The sequence below is a fragment of the Capricornis sumatraensis genome, chromosome 1, assembly GCF_032405125.1.
Source record: "Capricornis sumatraensis isolate serow.1 chromosome 1, serow.2, whole genome shotgun sequence".
In the NCBI taxonomy this organism is placed as follows: domain Eukaryota; kingdom Metazoa; phylum Chordata; class Mammalia; order Artiodactyla; family Bovidae; genus Capricornis; species Capricornis sumatraensis.
This window is the reverse complement of record NC_091069.1, coordinates 189,479,370-189,499,923: the sequence shown is the minus strand read 5'-3', so window position 1 is coordinate 189,499,923 and position 20,554 is coordinate 189,479,370. Positions and strand designations below refer to the sequence as shown.

The 20,554-nt window shown below is 44.2% G+C and overlaps 1 protein-coding gene across 1 annotated transcript in view; it reads right to left on the bottom strand.

The window, feature by feature from the left end:
* ABCC5 (ATP binding cassette subfamily C member 5) overlaps positions 1-20,554 on the bottom strand; it is a 79,970-nt gene that overhangs the window by 33,584 nt on the left and 25,832 nt on the right. The window contains exons 6-15 of the mRNA XM_068982262.1: positions 19,146-19,379; positions 18,830-19,003; positions 17,897-18,044; positions 15,694-15,842; positions 15,183-15,290; positions 10,546-10,902; positions 4,488-4,559; positions 2,149-2,273; positions 1,958-2,030; positions 242-445 (exon numbers count right to left, since the gene is read on the bottom strand). Of these exons, the coding sequence (XP_068838363.1) occupies positions 242-445; positions 1,958-2,030; positions 2,149-2,273; positions 4,488-4,559; positions 10,546-10,902; positions 15,183-15,290; positions 15,694-15,842; positions 17,897-18,044; positions 18,830-19,003; positions 19,146-19,379 (1,644 nt within the window). The remainder of the gene's footprint in view (positions 1-241; positions 446-1,957; positions 2,031-2,148; positions 2,274-4,487; positions 4,560-10,545; positions 10,903-15,182; positions 15,291-15,693; positions 15,843-17,896; positions 18,045-18,829; positions 19,004-19,145; positions 19,380-20,554) is intronic.

The window sequence follows — 20,554 nt, the reverse complement described above, 5'->3', positions numbered from 1 at the left end:
AGCCCTTTTACTTACTGATTTATATGCAGAAGCTAACATGCTCCAAGGATCTCTGATTCAGATGGCCATCTGGTACAACAAGCTTTATTGGTACAATGAGCCAGGAGGCTATTTGCTGAGGAAGGGAACACCATGATTCCAGGGACTTCAAGGAGCCCCATGAAGGTACCTGGACCAAGCCCACCTCCCTGTTTCTGACTGCCCAAGTCAAGGTGGATAGCCTGGGGAAGGAAGCACATACCTGTAACTGGTGGGTAATGAATAGAACCGTCTTGGACTTGAGATGCTTCTGGATAGCACTGTTGAAGATGTGGTTGCCCACGTGGGCATCTAAGGCACTGAGGGGGTCATCCAGGATGTAGATGTCTCGGTCACTATACAAGGCCCGGGCAAGGCTGATCCTCTGGCGTTGCCCGCCACTCAGGTTGGCTCCTCGCTCACCAATCTATAGGAGCCCAGAAAGCACAAGGAAGTCTCCAGTCCAAATCTAGAACGACACTCAGCGGTTGCCTCAGTCACCTCTCCTCTCTTCCACCCAAACCAGCTCCTTCTCTTCATTTCCCCTCCTGGATGGAATGCCACTGTATCCTCTAGGGCCCACACCAGAACTGGGGGTTATCAACCCAAATGCCTCGTTTTCTCCCACAACCATCTGGTTACTAACTAGCTCTGTGTCTGAGCCTTACCACATCCTCTGGATGCCCCATTACAATCCATTCTCCACGGGCAGAATGACTTTTCAAAACACAAAGCTGACCATTTTGCTTAGTCCTAAAGGACAGAATCTAAGTCCCCAGATATGGCTGATAAAGCAGGCCCTTTACCAACTGGCTTTCCAGCAACTCTTAGCCTCCACTGTCAATGCCCCTTCTATACCCTGGGATCTGAGCAGGTGTGTCTGCTCAGTCAAATTGTGTCTCCATTATGAACACGCATGACTACTGTCTTGCCTTCTCCTGTACTTGTCTGCTCAGTTCTGGCATCTTCTCCTCTGTGAAGCCTACCCTCCCCTTCTCCACTAACATCCAAAAGAAAGGGGACTCTTTCATCACCTTATTTTGTGCCTATCTGTCAGTATGTCTTTCCCAATTGTAAGCTTGTTGAGATTACAGATTATTGTCCTTTTCTTTTATATTCCCAGTGCCCCCAGAAGCTTCTGCACAGGCAGCTGGCATATAACAAGCACTTAATAAATGTTACTAAGTGAAAAAAAAAAATTGATTGTCAAACAGTAACTGGCTCTGTATTTTTTTTTTTTAAATGCTGTCCTTAAAAAAAAAAATTCAATTAATTCAGAGGTTTTCAAATAAGAGCATGTATAAGAATTACCTGCAGGGCTTGTTAAAATGGACCGAGAGGCCCCACCTCTTGAGTCATGATTCAGGTCTCTGGTGGGGCTGAGAGTCTGCAGTGACGTTGCTGATGTGCTGCTAATCAGGGGACTGGAATCTGAGACCCAGTAAATTAATCAAACCACTCCAATCTGGTTTGAGGGCTTAAACGGAAGTCAACTGAATACAAGTCAGCCTCAGAGACCTCAAGGGCAGGTCATGGAAGATGAGCATTAACACTGAGGGCCAGTTCCAAAGACAAGCCTCGGGGAACTACTCAAGGGCAGAGAAGCAATGAAAGGCAGCTTTATGTTAAGGCCTCTTTCTTTCTAGAGAGAGTCGGCTCTCTAGAGAGTTACATGAGTAAAAAGAGGTTGGAAGAATAAAGTTCAAGGAATCTCAACTGGTATATGATTGGCAATAAAATAGGCAATGTTGCTATGCCTGCCCTTAGGAACAAACATGTCCCTAACATAAAGTCCCAACGAGAGCAAAACTCCTGTGAAAGTTCTTCTTCCACAATTTAAGGTGCATGCCTAGGAGGCAGTTCCAGTACAGCTCTGCCCCCAACTACCAGAACCCTCTCTGCTAGACACCCTGGCCCACCAGGGGCAGAAGGCCGGTACCTCTGTCAGATCACTGTGGGGAAGGATGGCCAGGTCAGGCCTCAGGCAGCAGCAGTTCAGCACGGAGTTGTATCTGAGGGACACAAAAAGACCCAGTCAGGGGCATGGTTGGGGTAGAGCCTGCTGACTTGGGCTGCCTTGGATCTCCCATGGCCAAGAGGAAAGCATGACAGAAACCAAACATTCCTTGCCTTTCTTCATCAAATTCCTTCCCAAAGAGGATGTTGTCTCTCAGAGTGGCATTGAGAATCCAGGCCTGCTGGGCCACATAAGCGAAGGTTCCATTGACTGCAATGCTGCCCTCTAGAAGTGTCATCTAGGGAAAGAGACACCATCCAATGGCATCACAATGCAAAGCCATCACCCTGAGTCAGCAGAACCCCCACGTTCCACAAGGGAGTTGACAGTCTAGTCGGTTTCCTTGGATTCTTTTGGAATCCAAATCCCACTCTCACCTTTGTTCCACAGCAGTCAAGAAAATCAAAGTTCTCCTTGCTTATTATGTGTGATGGTAGCCCGGCATAACCCATGACTTGAATGAATGAAAATTTCATTCAGCAGCTCATAAGCTACTTTATCATCCTTTCTTCCTAACTGCAAACTGTTCTAATTAAAGGAACCCAGAAAGCGCTTGCAGAATTCCCCTGGGGAGGATGCTGCAAGGATTTAGAGCTAGTCCCTGCCTCATGATGAGGGCAGACCAACTCATCTACAGAATTAATCCAGGCTGTTGGTAGGTCAGCTGCTTTTGTAAAATGAGGACCAGAGGGGGGAAAAAATTCCAGTTAGACATCAACTAGCATTTTTCACTTTCATGCACTGGAAAAGGAAATGGTAACCCACTCCAGTGTTCTTGCCTGGAGAATCCCAGAGGCGGGAGCCTGGTGGGCTGCCATCTATGGGGTCATACAGAGTTGGACACGACTGATGTGACTTAGCAGCAGCAGCAGCATAGAGTATTTACATAATGGTGACAGACCCTCCACTCCAATGTGAAGAGATTACACGATAAGCTGTGTGCTTTGAATTATGTTTTCAGTTGCAGGGATTGACATGAATCAATTTACTCATTTTACTCTCTTTCAGGGTTCCTTTCGAAGGGACTAACAGTAGATGCTTGTCTTGGGTTATGAATGCTATAGCTTGAAACGGTTTCATTAACCAATGCACATACAAGCTTGTCCTCTCAAACACAGTAACGCACAGCGGACACACACAAGACTGTAACATACTGCCAACTGCCCACACACAGGTAAGCACTCTCCCAGATAAGGCATGCATAGTGTTCAGAAACCTGGAGGGTCTACTGTGGAAATCCAGCTCTTCCAGCTGCTACAGAACAAACACCCCACACTGCAGACCACCAATAAGGAGTTAAACTCTAAAGAAGCAGGGCTGACAAGTAGCCCCTGCCTCTCTGTCAGGATTTGATCCAGAAGCAAAGACCCATTCAGTTTTCAATTTCACTGCTGCCCACCAATCCTCCCTTTCAGTCCGCCTGGGTCTCTCATCACTGGCCCTGAAATTTGGCTGATGACCAGAAATTATGTAGGAGGTTCTTGGCTCTTAGCCAACACCAGCGGCTGAGCCCAACCTCTGCACAGTCTCATAAGCCAGAAGGGGCAGGGGTGGGGAGCTGTTCCTCCCGATGATTTGGATGCAGCTTTCCTCAGACCACCCTGAACACCTTTGCTCCACCAACTGTGACAATGATGCCGAACAAGACAAAATAACCCATAGAGTGGATGCTACATGAAAATCTTCCCCAATCCCTTGTTTTATTTCTTCAACATGGATAAATGTCTCGGAGGACCTTATCCATCGCAGGAATAATCTTACATTTATCCTCATCTCAATCATCTAAGCCAAGCTCGTTTAATTCAAGTTTTAGAAGCACATGGGGTTTTGCTTTATACTCCTGATTATTTGGTTCTAAAACATAGTAGAAGACAATCTGTCTTAGTTGGATGATGCCTACTTGAAATGCTGACTTCTGGGCCCTCTGAGCACTAATGCTAGTGTGTCTAGAAGGCCTAGCACCCCAACCAAACCATGAACTCCTCGAGGGCATAATTCTTTCAGTGGTTAGCTTGAAAATGGAGCAGGTCTTTGTTGCTAGATCAAATCCTGAAGGCCCTCTCTCTGACAGGGAGGTTGCTGAGGCTGGTCCATTTGTTGGCAGTCTGTAGTTTGTCAGTCCCTGACCTCTGACATTCCCCAACACACTGTCTGGCACACCTGTGGCACTCAATAAATACACGCTGAATAAAAGAAGGCATGAGGAACAAGTGAGCTGGGTATCCATGGGTCATTCACCAGACGCCCGCTGAATCCCATCCCAGATACAATGCTGTTGGTTAAGGGGTAAGAGTGGGCGGGGAGTGGCTGGAGCATGATACAGACCAAGGGTCCTTTTGTTTCCACCTTTCCTGACTCTCTTCAGGAAATAAGCTTATTTTTCCTGAGACTCTTGTTAAGCAGAATCCAGAGAAAGAAGCAGAAAATGCCCAGGACAATAACAAAATCTTACCTGGCCTAAAATGGATGAAATGAGAGAAGTTTTTCCACTTCCCACACTGCCACAGATTCCAACTAGTTTACCCTGGACAAAGCACATGCGAGAGGAAGGTCATTAAAGGATACTGACCATTCATGTCAAGGACTTTGGATTTCTTTGAGGAAAAAAACATTAATGACAGTCCATCACTATGGGAACTGTCATCCTGAGGACCCAGCAAGTCACTTACCTGTTTTTTCCCTCATCGGCCACCCATGTCATAGGGTTTCTGTGGGGATGCACTGAGGTAATAGATGTGTAAGCCTTTTAGAAAATTTAAATATGCCACAGGCATTAAGGGGTCCCAATCACTTAAGGCCCAAACCTTTCCCTACTTTGTTGGCAACCCATGCTTTTTGATAACTTGCTTGTTTTTATTGATGGTTTTGAAAGGGAGGACAGGACTCTTGAAAATCATTTTATTTTCATTTTATTTTATATGATTTTTTCCTCAGGGTCTAGAAATCATTTTCAATAAAAACTATGTGCAATGTGCACTGTTGTTTCCATTTTTCTACAAAACATTCCCAAGAATCTAAGGGCATATTTTTACCATCAATCCCACATGAAAGTAGAAAACCAAGCCTGTGATTAACTGAATATCCCCAGGCAAAATGATGAGTTCTCCATGGGCAGTATTAACAGTTTTCAAGAACAGACAGATGATTTTAACAGGCCCACTTGTTCAGCAACACTCTGTCGCCTCAAGCCTGGCATGGAGGAAGGGGATGGAGAGTGGTGGTGTGGAAAGAACACGGATTCTGGAGGCAGACTGGTCTTATAAAAGTATTCTTGACAAAGTTTTTGACATGGTCCAGGGGGCTGAGAGATTACAAACCAGTGGTTACAAAGAGACCAAGTCACAGGCTTAGACTCTGCTCTGGTCAGGCAGGTTAACACAAAGAAAACTCTGTTCTGACGACTACATGGTGGCTAAAGAAGATGTCAACAGTGAAGCAAGTGCCTGGGACACAGAAGACATCAGGCAAATGTTAACTTCCCTCCTCTTCCCTAAAGAGAGGGCCTGGGGGGAATAATAGCTAAACGTCTGTCATGTGAACATGGACTGTAAAGGGCAGAAGGAGGGTCGACAGATAGAAAGAAGAGAGTAAACTTTATCTGATTACAAGAAATAATCCTCTAATAGAGTTGATTAGCAATGTAATAGAGTTGCCTCAAGATAACTGTTATTAAATAAGAAGCCTGCTGTTAAAAGGTAACTGAAGTCAAAAAACTGACTTGCACGCCCTCCAATGATGAGCCATGCTGGCCATGTTTCATGTGGTCTCATCCATCTCCCTCTTGTCTGTAACTTCCAACAGCTAGGAGCTTTTTGTTTCCCTTTAGTACAGCTCTGGATCTGTGTAACACGCCTCTCTGTACAGTCCAGCTATCACAACCGTATGTGACCACTGGGACGACTATAGCCTTGACTAGATCTTTATCGACGGAGTGATGTCTCAGCTTTTCAACACACTGTCTAGGTTTGTCCTTGCTTTCTGCCAAGAAGCAATTGTCCTCTGATTTGATGGCTGCAGTCACCTTCCACAATGATTCTGGAGCCCAAGAAGAGGAAACTGGTCACTACTTCCACCTTTTCCACTTCTATTTGCCATATGCAGGTCAGGAAGCAACAGTTAGAACTGGACATGGAACAACAGACTGGTTCCAAATAGGAAAAGGAGAACGTCAAGGCTGTATACTGTCACTCTGCTTATTTAACTTCTATGCAGAGTACATCATGAGAAACGCTGGGCTGGAAGAAGCACAAGCTGGAATCAAGATTGCCAGGAGAAATATCAATCACCTCAGATATGCAGATGACACCACCCTTATGGCAGAAAGTGAAGAGGAACTAAAAAGCCTCTTGATGAAAGTGAAAGAGGAGAGTGAAAAAATTTAAAGCTCAACATTCAGAAAACGAAGATCATGGCATCTGGTCCCATCACTTCATGGGAAACAGATAGGCAAACAGTGGAAACAGTGTCAGACTTTGTTTTTTGGGGCTCCAAAATCACTGCAGACAGTGACTGCAGCCATGAAATTAAAAGACGCTTACTCCTTGGAAGGAAAGTTATGACCAACCTAGATAGCATATTCAAAAGCAGAGACATTACTTTGCCAACAAAGGTCCGTCTAGTCAAGGCTATGGTTTTTCCAATAGTCATGTATGGATGTGAGAGTTGGACTGTGAAGAAAGCTGAGTGCCAAAGAATTACTGCTTTTGAACTGGTGTTGGAGAAGACTCTTGAGAGTCCCTTGGGGTGCAAGGAGACCCAACCAGTCCATTCTGAAGGAGATCAGCCCTGGGTGTTCACTGGAAGGACTGATGCTGAAGCTGAAACTCCAATACTTTGGCCACCTCATGCGAAGAGCTGACTCATTGGAAAAGACTCTGATGCTGGGAGGGATTGGGGGCAGGAGGAGAAGGGGACGACCGAGGATGAGATGGTTGGATGGCATCACCGACTCGATGGACTTGAGTCTGAGTGAACTCCGGGAGTTGGTGATGGACAGGGAGGCCTGGCATGCTGCAATTCATGGGGTTGCAAAGAGTCAGACACGACTGAGCAACTGAACTGAACTGAACTGAATGGGGGTGGATCCCATGATCTCAGTTTTTTCAAAATTTAGTCTTAAGCAGGCTCTTTCACTCTCTTCCTTCACCCTTATCAAGAGATTCTTTAGTTCCTCTTCACTTTCTGCCATTAGAGTGGTATCATCTGCATATCTGAGGTTGTTGATGTTTCTCCCGTCTGTTTTGATTCCAGCTTGTAACTGTAAAGAAGGCAGAATGCCAAAGAACTGATGCCTTCGAAGTGTGGAGCTGCAGAAGACTCCTGAAAGTCCCTTGAATAGCAAGGAGATCAAACCAGGTCTATCTTAAGGGAGATCAACCCTGAATATTCACTGGAAGGACTGAAGCTGAAACTCCAGTATTTTGGTCATCTGATGCAAACAGATGACTCACTGGAAAAATCCCTGATGCTGGGAAAGATTGCGGACAGAGGAAGAGGGTGTCAGAGAATGAGATGGCTGGATGGCATCACCAATGCAATGAACATGAACGTGAGCAAACTCCGGGAGATGGTGACGGACAGGAAGGCCTGGCGTGCTACAATCCATGGGGTCGCAAGAGTCAGACACGACTAGGCGACTGAACAACAACATGCCTCACACCACGTTAGAACCTCTGAAGATTACTTCCAATGAGGTAGATGAACATTCCTTACCACCTCTGTCACCACCACCACGGTCCAGAAAACCAATGCTTTTTTCCTTGGTTCTCCTGGCTTCACTCCTTGTTTTCCTACACTCTTCTGAATCTAAAAGCTAGAATGATTCTCTGCATCTGTAAGTCAGATCACATCACTCTTCTCCAATCCCTCTAGTGGCTTTTCTATCCATTCAGAGTAAAGCAGAAGTCATTACGAAGGCTCTGGCACTCCAATCCTCTCTGATTTTAGCACCCTCCCCTCTCTCCCACGGCTCACTCTACTCCTGTGAAAAGCACAGATAACACACACGGGGCTTTCGTGCTTCTGTTCCTTCTGCCTGAATGCTCTTCTTCCTCCATGTATTCTCATGGCCCATTCCTTCAAATCTTTGCTCAAATACAGGCATACCTTGCACATACTGCAGGTCTGGCTCCAGATTATTGCAGTAAAGCAAATATCGCAATAAAGTGACTCACACAAACGTTCTGGTTTCCCAGTGTTTGTATTAGTTATGTTTACTAGCACAAGCTGCAATCAAGATTGCCAGAAGAACTGTCAATAACCTCAGATATGCAGACGACACCACCCTTATGGCAGAAAGTGAAGAGGAACTAAAAAGCCTCTTGATGAAAGTGAAAGAGGAGAGTGAAAAGTTGGCTTAAAGCTCAACATTCAGAAAACGAAGATCATGGCATCTGGTCCCATCACTTCATGGGAAATAGATGGGGAAACAGTGGAAACAGTGTCAGACTTTATTTTGGGGGGCTCCAAAATCACTGCAGATGGTGACTGCAGCTATGAAATTAAAAGACGCTTACTCCTTGGAAGGAAAGTTGTGACCAACCTAAATAGCATACTCAAAAGCAGAGATATTACTTTGCCAACAAAGGTCCATCTAGTCAAGGCTATGGTTTTTCCTGTGGTCATGTATGGATGTGAGAATTGGACTGTGAAGAAGGCTGAGCGCCGAAGAATTGATGCTTTTGAACTATGGTGTTGGAGAAGACTCTTGAGAGTCCCTTGGACTGCAAAGACATCAACCAGTCCATTCTGAAGGAGATCAGCCCTGGGATTTCTTTGGAAGGAATGATGCTAAAGCTGAAACTCCAGTACTTTGGGCACCTCATGCGAAGAGTTGACTCATTGGAAAAGACTCTGATGCTGGGAGGGATTGGGGGCAGGAGGAGAAGGGGACGACAGAGGAAGAGATGGCTGGATGCATCACTGACTCGTTGAACGTGAGTTTGAGTGAATTCTGGGAGCTGGTGATGGACAGGGAGGCCTGGCGTGCTGCGATTCATGGGGTCGCAAAGAATTGGACACAACTGAGCAACTCAACTGAACTGAACTTTATACTTTAGCCTATATAGTGTGCAATTACATTAGGTCTAAGAAAAAACACTGTACCTATTTTAATGTAAAAACACTTTATTGCTAAAAAATGCTAACCATCATCTGAGTCTTCAATGAGTCGTAATGTTCTCTGATGGAGGGTTTGATATATTTCTAGAATTATCAAAACATAACAAAAATATGAAGTAAGCAAATGCTGTTGGAAAAAAAACATCTACACGCTTGCTTGATGCAGGGTTGCCAGAAGCCCTCAATTTGTAAAAAAATAAAATAAAATAAAAGCATCATGCCTGTTATCACTTTTTTTTTTTGCTGTGCTCTGAGGAATGCAGAATCTTAGTTTGAGGCCTTCCCTCAAGTATTCTATTTAAACTGCACTGACACCTGCTCGCTGTCCATCAAGCCCTTCATCCCCTTTTCTTTGTAGCCCCTTTACCTGTTTACCAGCTGCCTTTGCTCAGAAGAAGGCAAAATCCAGGAGGGCATGGATTTTGGTTTCTGATGCTCTATAACAGTGCCTGACAGACAGATGGAACTCAAAATGGCTGTGGAGACTTAGAGAACAAATTTATGATCACCAGTCGGGGAAGGGTGGGGGGAAAGAATAGTTAGGGAGTTTGGGACGGACATGTACACACTGCTGTACTTAAAATGGATAACCAACAAGGACCTACTGTATAGCACAAGGAACTCTGTTCAATGTTATGTGGCAGCCTGGATAGGAGGGAGTTTGGGGGAGAATGGATACATGTTTATGTATGGCTGAGTCCCTTTGCTGTTCACCTGAAACTATTATAACATTGTTAATTGGCTGTACCCCAGTACAAAATAAAAAGTTTAAAGACAAATGGCTGTGGAGTGAGCAGATATATATACCCCTGGGGTTTTCTGGATGCTGCAGTCCTCAACACACTGCTGGCCCCCAGTCATATTCAGTAGGTTAAGCCTTGAAGCTGGAGTGTCTGGTAGTCACTCCTTATAGGGAGACTTCTGAGAGACTCTAGTCCTGGGCTGTAACACATATACCATAATGGCCTTTACTTTCACGAAAAAATAAAGTTACGATAGAATTGCTGATGACAGCACCACTGGGAGTACCTATTATACGCCAGGTTCTGTGCTATGCATAGCCCAGCACTAATGAGCAGCTCACACAGAGTTATAATAAGAAATCACTATTACAGCTCACACATAACAATCAAATCTATTCAGGGCAAGATTGTGGAAAACCCGCTTGAATGCTTCATTTCCTTGTTTACAAAATGAGTATCTCATGAGAGCATTTCTATTATTTATTTCTATTGTTATTCATTTCTAGTGTTAAATTCCCAAGAATCCCTTCTAGAGTCGACCTGGCCAGGTTGGCTCTTCAGTGCAAAATCACTCCCAGCCATGAAGCACTTTGCCAAAACGACCAGTAGCAGCCCCCTCTCCCCAGAGGACAGCCGGGAGACAGTTACCTCTTCGATCTCTAAGTCGATGTTGTAGAGCGTCCTCTGCAGGCGGAGGCTCCCCAGGTGGATGTGCTTGCCCTCTTCCTCCTCAGGGCTGGGCCGCTCGTCACTGTCCAGGAGGAGGTGACCCTTCTGTTCTGCCAGCACCGCCTGATGCTCAGTGCGCTGCAGCTGCCTCACCTTCTCTTTCTTGCCCCTGGCAGCCCTCTTGTCTTTTTTCGTTTTGGGGGTCAGCTTGGGTGAGTTCTGGATACTGGAGTGGGAGGAGTCCCATGCCAAGGTGGCATTTTTCATCTCTATCGTGAGGTGAGGGCTGGCTGGTTTTTTCTTTATCATGTGAACCTCTTCCATTAGAAACAAACTCTGATAGGAGTTGTGAGAGAGGTGCAAAGATGAGACACTGGATCAAGACCAGGGAGACAAGCCTAGGGCGTACACTCACGTAGCAAAACACATCAGGCTATACAGTGGAAGGAAGCTGAAGGGCAAAAGGTAGCTCATTAGTGTAGCCCAGCCTCAGGCCCATGGAGAGGTCACGGGAATGTGGGGACACCTTGGGAGGGACAGGGGCCTCCTCAATCGGCCTACACTCTATGCTACCAGTTACATGCTAAACTCCTCTTTCCTCTTCCACCACTCTCAAGAGGACCAGGGATATTTAACTGGCTGGTCTGCAGCCCTCTGTTCTCATTCAGGAGCTGCTGAGTGGTAGGCAGTAAAATGTAAGCAGGAAAACCAAAGGGCACATTGCTCTCCTGCCCTGACCCTCATCACTTTGCCATCCAGACCACTCCTGCAGGGCCCCCAAGCCTGGGCACTTTCCTCACGTACCACATGGCACAGGGATAGGCTGAAGTGAGCTGATGACCAGCCCTAGCTCTCTCCAGTTAGAAAGGAGTACCTAAGGTTTGATCGACAGCAGAGTACATCTTCTCACCAACAAGTTCTCATGTCTTTCAAGTCCTACCTTGGAACTTGTGAGAATTCAAACAAAGGGCTTGCATGAAAGGGAAGGGTATCTCCTTCAGACACCCCGTTGAGAAGAAAGCAAGACTTTTCCCTCCCACCCATTCCCCAAACCCACTGAGGCATGTCAGGGGAAGAAAAGAGGAATGCTTGAAAAGCTAAATGTCTTGGAAATTACATTGGAAACACTGACCATAATAAACCTCTGCCCAGAACCAACAGGTGCCCATGACTTTGAACCCACTTCTGACACCTCCCTTAACTAAGTGATCTTTTCTACAGGATGCTATACCAGTTGGATTCCCAACATGATTAAACAATTTTTTTTTAAACATTAGAAAGTCTTTAGAAAAAAGATAACTTTTAGTGGCAGGACTCTTTCCTTAGTCACCTCGTTACCAAGAACCCCTAACTATTTTAAAAGCCCTTTAAAGTTTGCAGGTGCTATTAGGTGTACCACATAATCCCGTTGCCTGAGAGCAAGCCCCTTCTCCTAAATCCTAAACGCCTAAACTTGGTCTTTCCACTCCTAAACTGCCACATCTCCTACCCACTCCCAATCCTCCATCTTCCCAGAAGTGTCATGTTTCTAAATCTGGATAATCTTTGCTCTTGGTCAACCTTTAAAAAAAAGAGTAAAGTTTAGTTGTCTGAAAAGAGCCATTGGTTTCATTAGTTCAGAGCCTTCCTGAGAAGACTGGGCTGAGAATAACATGCCAAATATTCTGCCCACCTTCACAGACTGAACCACATGCTGACAGAATTCCTGTCATTTCTCTCCCCTAAAGAGTTACTAGAAGGATCCCTTAGGGCTCATGTACTATAAAAACTATGCTAGTGCCTCTGACTTGCACAGCTTGTCCACACTTTCCCTTCCCACAGGCTCCCTACAGCCCCGTACTCCTCCCAGGAGGACTTCAGCCTCAGCCACTCTGCCCGGACACACTGAGGCACACAAGGGCCCCACGCACCTGAATTCATATCTACATGGATTTGCACCTGCCAGGCAAGAATCTTAGAGGTACATCACCCATAAACCTCAGCTTCACCAGAGGACGATGACCATCCAGACACTACTCTCAGTCATTGAAACAATCAAATTGGAGTGTATCTGTTGAGCAGAAGAGGGGACCACTCGTAGAGTTGCCAGATAAAATACAGGACACCTAGCTAAATTCTGATTCAGGATAAACAATGACTAATCTTTTAGTCTAAGTACATCTCATGCAGTTATTAACTGGGTTTTAACTGTGTTTTTATTGGCTAAACCTGGCAACACTATAGTGGTGACTGTCTTATCAGAAAAGTTATAAGGCAGCCGCTCACTGCCTTTCTATAAGTTATCATTCTCCTAGAAGTAGAGGCGGGGGAGGAGGAGAAGACTGACAAAAGGAACTAGCCAGAACGCGACTTATTCTCATGGGGTATAGAGCAGAGCTGTGGGTGGTTTTGCTTCTATTATTAACTCTGAAACTTCCTGGGTAGAGGAAGGATCTATAGTGGGAAAAGCCATCTGCTAATATAAGTTCTCACTAGTAAGTGAAAAGAGAGCTCTCAAGAAACAATAGGAGTGAACAAATCTACACTGTAAATTCCTATCCCTTCATCCAAAATGTCACCAAAGCCATTCACTAAAGAAGACTGAGAAACAAACAGGGGACTAATTAATGGTCAAAACATCTGCCTTAGAGGTGAACACTCTGATTATTACAGATCATTTCAACTGATCTATCTTTAAGGCCATTCAATATATTTTCAAATCTTGATTAATATATTTTCTTAGTGTAAAAGTTTTTATTTGGTTAGTTTCTAGCTCTTCTATTTCTCTGCTGAAACTATCTTTTCATTTCTAAGGTATTTTTCTGATAATTCCAACATTTGGGTCATCTCAGGGTTTTCGACTTTCTTGGTTCTTTGTATGTAGAGAAATTTTGGATTGTATCTTGGGTATTTTGAATATTACACTATGAGACTCTAGGTCCTGGTTTTGAATCCTATCAAAAATGTTGTATTTTTGTTTTAGGAGGAAATTGATCCATTTAGGATCAATTCTGGTCTGCTTCCTATGGGGTGTTAAAAACAACAGGCCTCAAATAGAGTCGCTGATGGTAACCCCCAAACTAGGACTTAACTACAGTTTCACCTCTCCCAGGAATGGAATATTAAACCAGTCAGTCAGGAATCACCTGATCAGCACTAGCTAGGAAACATGCCTGAGAGACCCCTGCTGCTGCTGCTGCTGCATCGCTTCAGTCGTGTCCGACTCTGTGCGACCCCGTAGACGGCAGCCCATCAGGCTCGCCCGTCCCTGAGATTCTCCAGGCAAGAACGCTGGAGTGGGTTGCCATTTCCTTCTCCAATGCGTGAAAGCGAAAGCTCAGTTGTGTCTGACTCTTCGCGACCCCATGGACTGCAGCCTACCAGGCTCCTCCGTCCATGGGAGTTTCCAGGCAAGAGTACTGGAGTGGGGTGCCATTGCCTTCTCCAGAGAGACCTCTATTATCCCCTAAAGGATAGTAACCTCACAATAACCAATGCAGTTTTCTGCCTAGGAAAACATCCTTGTTCCCAGTCCCTTCTGCCTGTAAATCCTTTCATTCTGTATAGCTCCTCAGAGCTCTTTCTCTTTACTAGATTGCCTGCTGCCCAATTCATGAATCACTGAATAAATCCAATTAAGATTTTTTCAATTAAAAAAAAAATCTGCCTTCGTCAAAGTTAGACATTGTGGGTTCTGCAAAATAAAGCTCTGATTACAATTAAACCATTTCTTTTCACGTGGCTCTGGAATTTGGCCTTCTAGCAACCAGGTTGGGGTGATGGAGGGTTGGGTCTTGGGGGCACATTCTTGAGGACTACCTTTCTTGACCAACAAGGCTGAGAACCTTACTTTTGTATTGCTCTCAGCAGCCAAGAAGGATTAGCAGGAGCTACTCTCAGCAGTGGCTTTGTCAACAGCCACTTTGCCAACAGCTGGGAATCCAGCCACACAGGTGCTGTTTCTTTTTGTTTTCGTTTTTTTAAGTACTAACACTTCCAAATATCTATCTCCCTCCACCCTCCCAAATATATCTACTTCTTGTATCATGTATTTGTGTTATTCTGAAAGCACAAAGAACATAGTCAAGGCATGATCAACTAATCCCTTGCAAGGAAAAAAAAAATCCTTACTTCACTTCTCAGTTTGGTCTAGCTTTATACTATTCCCATGTCACTGCACTTCCTGTACCATGAATGATCAACATACAGGACAGAAAAAAGAATCAAAAAGAGTTTATGACCAGCAGCATTTTGGTAAAGGTGGATGTAGATCAAGGTGAGAAAAAGCTGACAGTCTCCTGATCATTCTAACTGCCTAGGTTTGAATCACTTAAAGGCCCAGTAAATTATAACAAATATCCATGTTAAGTCCAGACAAAAGAGACTAGCTCTGAAGGGGAACAATGAAATTTTGGGAGCCGAAAACTACATAGGCTGTCTGTAAAATGCAAAAAGTCGTATTTCTATGGAAAGGCCCTCTGAGTCTTTCACTGACTTCTTTCTTACCAACTTGCCAAAAGGCTAAAGGTGAAAAACATGAAGTGTAGCCAGCCCATGTGGCCCACTGGAATAAAGGCAGCAGTTGGTTTTGCCATGGACGGATCCTGACATGGAAGGGGGCGAAGGGAGCCACTTACCTTAAATCTGTCAACAGCCACAGATGCTTCTGAGAGGGACTTTACTGAAAACGGTGTAACTTTCAAAGCAAAAGTCATGGAATTGAAGACAGTTACCACTGTGAAAGCCTGAAAATAGGAAAAGAGGAGAAACTGAGCCTGATGAGGCTCTGTGACTAAAGTAACACAACATCATCAATTTCCTCTCAGGTTTAAGGAGGGCTACAGCTTGACTGTCAAACGTTGGTATGAGTCAGATATATTTCCAATACATTTTTTTAAAGGTAGAATTTTTATGAGACCTCCAATTAAAATTCTCAGTGAATCTAAATCAATTGATGATCTGTAATTCAGAATTAAACCCAAAGCTGAGCTGACTAAAAACAAGCTGTACATTATGTGGGCACTGGGGCTAAATCTCCATTCTTCCACGTGGATTAACTGCATGAGTGAAAAATCCAAATCTAGTCATAAGAGGACATGTAGCAATCTCTACATGTGGTGTTTCTAAAATGTCTCCAAGCTCACTGACCTGGGCCGCTGTCAGATCAAAGCCAAGGGTCATGTGAACAGAGAAGGTCACCACGCTGGCGATCACCATCACAATAGGAGCCACGCCGACGGTGATGCTCTGAAAGTACCCAGCTTTTTCCAGCATCCGACGCTCATCCTCTCGGATTTCTAAGGAAAAAAAGCAAGGCAGTTGCTAAAAAGCAAGTCGAAAGAAACTATGGGATACTGCTTATCTGTCACCAAACACAACTTGGTAGATCTTTGGCCACCATGGGTTTTAAAAGGACCCTGTAACATCTATGATGCAAAAACTAGGTCAATATGACCATCAATTATAATTTAATCATGAAAGCTGGTATGCAAGCCTGAGGTTTGAAATGGATCAAGTCATAGGAATGAATCTAACAGAAAAGCCATTACTTCTCAGTACAATAATCACCTTCTGCCTTGGTCTGATTCTTTTTGCAAATTTCTTATGTTCAGAAGGAATGAACACATTAATCATGTCTGCTATTGGCAGTTACGTTTGCTTATCTGGTTGTTCATTTCTAGCTTAAGTACTTATAGGGAAGACTATACAACAATAATGGAGAATTAAAAAGGAACTAAGATTTACTAGGGTGCCTACTGTATATTGGGGCTAGGAACGAGGCTTTCACACAAAAAAGCAGTAAGGAAGACTGAAAGAAGATGAATGAGATAAAATACAATTTTTGTAAGCAGAATGACTTTTCTTAAATATCTACAAAACTAACAACCGTATTAACAGAGTAACCATGGAGTTCAAAAGACCACAGAGTAGGAAGTATGACAATAAAGCAGTGAAGTCTTTTCAAAACATTTTCAAACACAGAAGCAATTCTTTTGAGAGGCTACACACTGACCTTAAAGGTATTACCACTGTCCCAAACACTGAGAAATATATTAAGAGCCAGCTCTCAAGCCATACTTTAAAAAACATTTCATTTCATTGCTGTAACATTTATCATATAACTTACCCAAGTCTGTAATGAGCAAGAATGCTCTTTTCAAGCTAATACACATAGGTAAAGATACCAAAGTCAGGAGCTGAAGGATGAGTGCAATCTCAGAAAGAAGATTAGAAAACTGAGAAAATCAGAATTCGAGAGCCAGAAGGGACCATCAGTGGTGACCCTGCCAACAACAGGCTTGGCAGACATCCTGTTAGCATCCAATTGTTGCTTTCTACTGGCAACAAATTCACAAGTTAAAGAAGGGGCCCGATCCATTGCTGGAACTTCTGAGTGGTCGCTTCCTTCTGATGACCACTCATAAATAAAGTTTATGGAGTGTCCCTGAAGGTTTACTCAACAAATCAAGCAGTGAAAATAAAACAGCTTCCTTAATCTGAACACTGTATTTCTTCTGTTCAACCCAAAGCTGCACCAAATTTTTAATTGGAACATATTCAGGTTAGCTCTCTATGAGATTATGGTTGATGAACAGGCATTTTCTATTATATTTAAATTAAATTTAACTGTAACTATGTCTTCTCATTTGAACTCTAAAGTGCCTTTAAATATATTTTTTCTTAAATTTCACTTTTTAAGGCCCAAGATTTCAACTTTTGTTAAGATCTTTAGGAATGCCCAGCTAAGGTGTTAATTATTCCTCCAAACTTTGTGGCATTTACGTACAACATGCTTATGTCTGCACTGAATTTATGGATTAGAGTAGGGCCAGGCACTGAAAACCTTGTGACTCAACACAAATCAATTATTTGAAAAGAAACTTAAAAACTACTGAGTGAGGCCCAGAGTCCAGCTGTCCCGAACCCCAGCTCCTCTCCCAGTACCACCCCCAGGTTCTTACACCTGCCTACTCGTACTGCACACATACCCAGAGAGTGGGGGGCAGGGGGCAGAAGCGGAGCTCTCAGCAGCCACTTGCTACTGTTTTCTGTGACGGCCTCATGTCCAGACCAGAAAATCACAGGCAGGGTGACAGTATAGATAGGGGGTTTTGAAACTGAATCAGCTCCTCATAACCAGCTGAGTTATCTTGGGAAAAGTCAGGTCTCAGTTTTCTCATTTACGAGGCGAGGTCATAAGTGACAGTCTCTAAGATCCCTATCAACATAATGGTCATAGGATATTGTAAGAACATATGATATTCTGCTCATACGACATTAGGATTCCCAGTAGCTAATGTGCTCAGAAAGCAAAGAAGCCAATATACATATACCAAGTTTTTAAACTCACTTTGTACACTCTGAGAGAATGCTTTGACCCAGGCATACATTTTAATAAATTTAATATAGGTGAGAACTTCATTCATCTTCTGGACACGGTCATCTGTGATGGTCACACATTTTCTCCTGAAATATGCAGTGATCCGTGAAACAAACATCTGAAAGGAAAAACAATGTCATGCCAAATCAGAGCTTATTCAGAATTAAGAAGTGTCTACTCTTTCTGGGAAGTAAATCCACTTAAGATTATTATAAAAGTGAGCATCCTGTAGTTGTACTGCCTTTTTTTTTTAAATTTAATATTTTTACTATTTATTTACTTATTTGGCTGCACCGAGTCTTATTTGCGGCACGTGGAATCCTTAGTTGGGGCATGTGGGATCAAGTTCCCTAACCAGGAATCAAACCTGGGCCCCCTGCACTGGGGGCAGAGTCTTAGCCACTGGATCACCAGGGGAGTCCCTGTACTGCCTTTTAATAAAAGTGGTCTCTTAAATGATAATAGTACTTGACTCGTTCCTCTGGAAGAAAGTTAACGCAAGTATTTGCCCTCAGAACAATCAGGGATATCGAGGCTACCAAAGGGAAGCAGGAGAGCTATATCAGTTAGCATCCGCTCGAAATGGAGTGACTCAGCAGTTCCTGTATTACCTGGGGGCAGAGTTCACCTGCTGACCTTCTCCTCACTCACACTCTCTTTTTAAATCTCACGTAGGAGCTACTGCCTTTATTCTAATGACATCCAACTTCCTCTGAAGTCAAAATTCTGCCTGTATGGACTGTACACTGTTTAGCTCTTTCCAGACATTTCCAAATCAGGTACCTGCTTAAAGAACTTTCCAATCAAAGATGTGATACCTCAGAGGTGTCAACTATATAAAGCCCAATAGAAGTAATTCATCTGTGGAGAAGCTGCCAAAATACAGTAAAAAGGCTTACTCACCATTGCAGGATAAAAGAGGATAAAAACAGCTGATCCCAGGAAGCCTGTTGGTCCCAGAATAATTACATTATAAACCATGCCCAAGATGGCAATAACAGGTCCTCCAGCCAGCAAGCTGCCAACAGCAGCTGCCTCAAACATCCTCTGCCCGTCGTTTGAGCACAGGTTGATGAGCTACGAGATACAAACAGCGGTGAGTGGACACAGATGCTGGCTCAGCAGGAAGGTAAAGGACAGAGCAGGGGCTCCAGGGAAGGAAAAAGCCATCCAGGCTGGGAGCTCTCTCTCTGCCCTGAAGCCATCACCCCTCACTCACCTCACCCACAGACTTCTCCTTAATGTTCTTCAGCTTAAGGATCTTCTTAAACGCCATGGTTAGGATGGCTCCCCGCAAGCGTACCCCAGTTCGGTAATTCAACGCCCATGTCAGTGCGAGTGACCAAGAACGCACGATTTCTGTCAGCAGGAGGCCCAGGACTAGCAGCAAGCTGTACTGGAGGTTAGACTCTGTGTCCTGGGTGTACTCCAGGAGGTGTTTCACCACGAAGGCCTACAGGGAGAAACACACACTGCTGTCAGCATCTCCACCGCACCCACACACCACACCACAGTTTTATGTTAAGTTAGAAAGAGAAGGCATCTCCACTGTACAGTGACAAGTGCCTAAGCAGAGAAAGACCTTCTCGGAGGACCAATTACTGCTGATGGCCCACCCTCGGCAACTTATGCAGGGCATTTTGCAGGAAACAGGTCTAATTTGAAACTTTTCTTCCTTTGGATACCATCAAAACTAATACTCTTTCTAATGTAACATAAACCTGTCCGTGAGCTGAAATTCATTCTCAACACACTGATCATTAAAAAGTATATATTTGACCTTATTCCAGTATCTCCACACAATGATACATTTCTTTACATGAAATTAAGACCTTTCTTTTTTTTGGATCGTTTCAAACGTGCTTATTTGATAAAAAGGAACAGTGTACCTACAGTTGGACTGGGGAAGAGTGAGAAGTGCATTTGCAAAACATTCCTGAAAATAAACATCAGCAGTTTAATAGTACAGAAGAAAGCAAACAAAGCAGACTATCCACAATCCAGAGCCCCTCCCACGGGCCCTCCCCCATGCCCCACTCCCTCCCAAAAACAAAAACATGTTACCTCAGGTAGCACATGTCTAACACCACCTGCAGGGAGGGAAGGCAGCAGCCCCCAGAACCACCGAGTGCCACCTCCAGCTCTGAGGTCCTGCAACGCCGGAGCACACACTCACACAAGGCACATTCAGCAACAGGATTAAATACCAGGAAGTGGGAGGTCATGTACTTTTATTGAAAATGAAAAAAAAAAAGTACCATCTTCAAAGAGCATCTCACAGACACTGTACAACAGGAGGAGCATTGCGGTAACATACATGGGAACATACAGAGTTGAGTTATACAGGGCTAGCCAGCCAACAGGTCGTCTGGCTGCGACTGTTGTTTTTTAACTACACACAGTGGAAATACAGCATTGAACCGAGATCTGTTTCCAAAGTCCGGAGGAGCGCATCAAGCTGACGGCACTTAAATTGGTTAGGGCTCCTGAAGTTGCAGTGAGTCTGCAACAGAGGAGATTCTCCAGGAATAAAGACCTCGCTGCTAAGGAAAGAGAGTTAAAAAACAAAACAAAACTGAAAATTCCCCAAAGGGGTGACTCTTGCTTAAAATCACTGGTGCTATTGGG